Here is a 5558-nt window from a genome sequence, read left to right as displayed (position 1 = left end):
TTTTATTAAAGATGTATTCTCAAATTCGAATGACCAATAAAATGCTTCACTTCTTTAACCTGGATACGTTAATCGTCATCTTAAATCCAAGAGTTTATAAGGAAGCATGCAAGTCAAAGAGAAGAGTTGATGAAAAACTAAAGGAAATAGTCTTTCTTTCCTTCTTGCCGAACTAAAATGAAGGAAAGCAAAATTGGTTTCCTTGTTTTCTCTTTGACTTAGTCTCTCACACTGCAGCAAATGAAGAAAAAACCAAGGCTATGAAATGGGTTTCTATGGTTGCTTTTTTATTCTGCCAAAACCAAAAGCNGTTTTGTTGGTAACATATTTAATTCTATTTTATTTAATAGGTCTGTAGCTTGTTTATTTATTTAGTTATTATTCGGGCCGCCATTTTGGGCCTTATTCAATTCCTTGGGGCTATAATATTTATTATTTATTCGTGCCGCCATTTTGGACCCTATTCAATTCCTTGGGGCTATAGTATTTATTATTTATGTATTCTTTGGGCCGCCGTTTTGGGCCAATATCTTGGGCTTTGTACGCACTATTTTGGGCCTAGCGCCCCGGGTAATAAAGCTTCTTTCTTCCTACCCACATTCTGTACCTCTATACGCGGTTTATGGTGGACCCGGTCCCAATAAAATAATCAATTATTATTATCTATAACATATTCATAGTATCCGATCAACAATTATGTCAACCCTAATTGAGATGAGACTCGAACTTCAAATCTTCAATGAATTATTTTTAATTATTAATATACTCTTACGCTAACATTAGAAAAGAATATTATATCCAAATACAAATATATCATTCAAATTCTCAAAAAAACAAATATATCATTCAATTTTTTTTATATTGATTAATTTAGGAGTACTTAAGTCAACGTCGGCAGTGTTGAATATATTGTTATAATTTATTTCATTTTCGTGTTGAATATATTGTTATAATTTATTTCATTTTCAAAGGTAGTAGTTGGTTGGTTATGGCAGTTTCCTTGTGGTTATAGGAATCCTTTTGATTACTGGGCAACGGAATTAAATATATGGATATCAAGAAAAGATTCATTATAATTTGGTGGCTAAATGTTAGATTAATGACCTGTTTGGTTCAAAAATAATAAATAATCGAAATGTATGTACAAAAGAGGTCATTAATTAATTTTATATAGCAATGATAAATGGGTGGTGGTATTTTTAAAATGCTTTGTTGTAGTATTTATACATGGAGACCTAGCATCAAGTGTTATGCATAACAACATGCATATCAGTAGAATGTCTTCTCTATTACCCTTTCTGATTTTAGCAATGGCTTTCATTCCCAATGATTTAACAGCCAACATCACAACTGATCAATCTTCCCTTCTTTCTTTGAAATCCCATGTCAGCTTAAGCCACCACCATATCTTGGCGAAAAAATGGTCGACCAATACCTCTGTTTGTGACTGGATTGGAGTTGTACGTGGATCAAAGCACCATAGACAGGGGCGGAGACAGGATTTGTTGGTGCGGGGGGCCAACCACCATTCGGGCGAATAATAAAATACATTAATATTCATTATTTAACGTAACATATCTTGCGTGTCACAAAAAATATCTATACTAAATTGTTTTTCAATGTATACTAACAAACAATCATTAAGAAATACGCAATAACCTGAATGTGGGAGCATAATTAACATTTGATCGCATGTAAATCAAATTAATCAACTAAAGAATATTCATGATCATGAATTTTATTAAAGATGTATTCTCAAATTCGAATGACCAATAAAATGCTTCACTTCTTTAACCTGGATACGTTAATCGTCATCTTAAATCCAAGAGTTTATAAGGAAGCATGCAAGTCAAAGTTCTTGCCGAACTAAAATGAAGGAAAGCAAAATTGGTTTCCTTGTTTTCTCTTTGACTTAGTCTCTCACACTGCAGCAAATGAAGAAAAAACCAAGGCTATGAAATGGGTTTCTATGGTTGCTTTTTTATTCTGCCAAAACCAAAAGCNCTATGAAATGGGTTTCTATGGTTGCTTTTTTATTCTGCCAAAACCAAAAGCAATGGCAAAGGAAACTAGGGAAACTAAGGAATGAATAAATAAAGAAAAAACAGTTTCCTTTTATTTTTTCTCTCAGCTGAAAAAAAAGGGGATAAAAAGTCATGAAAAATGGTTTCCTTGTCTTCCTTTTCTGTCGAAAACAAAATGTATTAAAAGCCAAAAATTAAACTAATTATTGTTTTTGCTTCTCAAACCTCTTGAACTGTGGTGTGCAGCTATTTGATTTTGATGAGGGGGGCCACACAAAAATTATATTACAATTTACAATACTAATAAAAGAAATTTTTTTGGAGGGGGGGGCCAAGGCCCCCTGCAGCTCTCACTTGGCTCCGCCCCTGACCATAGAGTTGTTGTTTTAGACATATCGAGTATGGGTCTCGTGGGTACCCTTCCTCCACAACTAGGCAACCTCTCGTTCTTGTTTCTCTTAATTTGAGTCACAATAGTTTCCATAGAAACATACCTAGAGAGTTAGCCAATCTACGTCGACTAAAATTTTTAGATTTCAGTTATAATGATTTTAGTGGAAAAATTCCAGAGGAAATTGGCAATCTTGAGAATGCACAATGGCTAATATTGAAAGTTAACCAACTTGACGGTCCTATCCCCTTCACCATCTTCAACATTTCCACATTACAAAATTTGGTCCTCAACAATAATAGCTTATATGGCTCTCTTCCAATGAAGCTATGTGAACATGATAAAAGACTCAAAGTGCTACATCTGCATTTCAACAAGTTGAATGGTGATATTCTAAGGAATTTATCAAGTTGCTCAAAACTTGAAGTTTTGCGGTTGCATTACAACAATTTTGTCAAGACAATTCCAAGAAAGATTGGGAGCTTAAATATACTTCGGATTTTAAAACGCGGCAATAACAACTTAGAAGGTATGTTCTTATACCTCTTTGGTTATTAGAGTAACCTTCTTGAACAAGGTATGTTCTTGTACGTCTTTGGTAGTGTGAAACCATTGAAAATGATAAATTTAATAGTTTTCCATAATAATTCTAGAAACATATATACAATACAATACTTATCTTTTAATTTTGTTGGAATAATACTCAAACTGATGTATTAAAAAAAATACTCAAAATGATATTTAACAGTCGCCTATGGTAATAAAAGATATTATAATGTAAATCTAGGAATAGACTCCATCATGACAACTACATATGGATATTGCATTTGCTCATGGCAAATACCAAGAGAGATTGGGAACTTGAGTATGCTTCAGATTTTAAGTCTCCACAATAACTACTTGGAAGAAAGGTATGTATGTGCCTGCAATTTGCTACTAGAGTAATGTGAAACCTTTGAAAACAATCAAATTTAATGAATTTATTGTAATAATTCTAATAAATACATATATTGTATATATATTATATAACTCATGTTTTGCTTTGATTTTGTAGGAGGAATACCAGAAACAATATTTAACGTTTCTACACTAACTTTTATAAACATGGCAAACAACAATCTATTTGGTATTCTCCCACCAAACATGTGTTCACATCTTCAAAAGCTTGAAGAACTTTGCTTGTATAAGAATAAGCTATATGGCAACATTCCAAAGAGCATAGGTAAATGTTCTTCGCTTAAATACCTTTCTATGTGGGAGAATCAACTAAATGGGTCGTTGCCAAGACAGATCGGAAATTTGACAATGTTAAAGAATCTTGACCTTGCTGAGAATTCATTGTCAGGCATGAAAGGATAGATCTCTTCTTTTAAATTGTCTTGCACCTCAACATGTACAGTGTTTTATTGAGCAACAACAACGTATTGGTATTGTATTTGTTTGTGACCTTGTTTGGGTAAATTGAATTGGTAGGTGAAATACCAAGAGAGATTGAAAGCTTGAATATGCTTCAAATTTTACGTCTTGGTAGTAAAAACTTAGAAGGTAATGTATGTTCTTGCATTTGGCTACTACAGTATTGTGAAATCTTTGAAAATGATCAAATTTGACAGTTTTCTATAATAATTCTAAATACATATACACTACATATGACCCATGTTTTAATTTTGTAGGAATAATACCTGAAACAATATTTAATATTTCTGCACTAATTATTATAAGCATGTGAAACAACCGTCTATTTGGTATTCTCCCACCAAACATATATCTGTTCACACCTTCAAAAGCTTGAAAAACTTTAATTTACTTGTATAAGAACAAGCTATATGACAACATTCCAAGGTACATAGGTGGATGTTCTTCATCACTTAAATACCTTTCTATGTGGGAGAATCAACTAAATGGGTCGTTGCCAAGACAGATTGGGAATTTGACAATGCTAGAGGGTCTTGAACTTTTTGAGAATTCATTGTCAGGTATGAAGGATAGATCTCTAATCTTCTTTTAAATCGTCATGCCACCCTCAACATGTATAGTGTTTTATTGAGCTACAACAACGTATTCATATCATATTTGTTCGTGACTTAGCTTTGGTATTTGAATTGGCAGGCTTCATTCCGAATTCCCTTGGAAACTTAGCACAACTCAAAATTCTAAATCTGGGTGAGAACAATCTAACAACTGATCCTCAATTTAGTCTTATGACTTCATTGACAAACTGTAGATATATCCAAGAATTACAATTAACATCTAACCCTTTAAACGTTGTGTTCCCAAATGCAATCGGCAACCTCTCCACCACTCTCCAAATTTTCCGTATAGCAAATTGTAACATTAGAGGACAAGTTCCACTGGAGATTGGCAATCTAACCAGCTTATACAGGTTAAGTTTATGGTCCAACTACATTAAAGGATTTTTGCCTACAACCATTCAAGCGCTTTAGAGTCTTCAAGCGTTCATCATATCAGAGAACAAATTAATAGGATCATTTCCAGATCTGATATGTGAACTACAGAATTTGTTTTGGATAGATTTAGGGAGAAATAAATTTTCAGGTCCAATCTCGGATTGTTTAAGGAACATTTCTTCCTTGAGAGTGATCCGTCTGTATGAAAATGAATTCACAGTCTTCCCTCCTACCCTACGGAGCATTAAAAATCTTTTGATGCTCGACTTGGATTCGAATAACTTGAGCGGTTCTCTAACTCAAGAAATCGAGAATGCAAAGATGACAATATTTATTGACCTCTCATATAACAAACTATCCGAAGAAATTCCGAGTAGTATTGGAGGTTTGACAGAGTTAATGAATTTTTCAGTAGCTCATAACACAATTCAGGGTTCTATTCCTGATACATTTGGCAAACTCCTAGATCTACATTCATTGGATCTTTCTGATAATAAAATTTGCGGAATTATTGGAGGGTGATGAACCTAAACAGACTTAACAATTCTATTAAGAGCAGTTATAGCCTTAGGAGTCTTCTTGTCCTTACACACTCTTTGATATGTTGTAACCGCCATGTACATATAAGCCACCACCTTCATTCTGTTGTATCGGTTTTTCCAGTATTCACACTCAATGATAATGAAACACTTTCGTTCTCCTTTCTTCTCACTCTGTGCTTAAGAATCTGTCATG

The 5558-nt window shown here is 33.6% G+C and overlaps 1 protein-coding gene across 1 annotated transcript; it reads left to right on the top strand.

Annotated features, from left to right (window-relative positions):
* The first annotated feature begins 3519 nt into the window (after nucleotides 1–3519).
* LOC116005779 (probable leucine-rich repeat receptor-like protein kinase At1g35710) lies at nucleotides 3520–5345 on the top strand. The gene is made up of 5 exons (XM_031246015.1): nucleotides 3520–3760; nucleotides 3889–3965; nucleotides 4232–4391; nucleotides 4525–4578; nucleotides 4972–5345. The coding sequence occupies exons 1-5, from the start codon at nucleotides 3520–3522 to the stop codon at nucleotides 5343–5345; spliced, it is 906 nt and encodes a 301-aa protein (XP_031101875.1).
* The last annotated feature ends 213 nt before the right edge of the window (nucleotides 5346–5558 follow it).

Source organism: Ipomoea triloba, chromosome 15, assembly GCF_003576645.1.
Source record: "Ipomoea triloba cultivar NCNSP0323 chromosome 15, ASM357664v1".
NCBI lineage: Eukaryota > Viridiplantae > Streptophyta > Magnoliopsida > Solanales > Convolvulaceae > Ipomoea > Ipomoea triloba.
The sequence above is the reverse complement of the archived record's forward strand: the minus strand, read 5'-3'. Positions and strand labels throughout refer to the sequence as shown.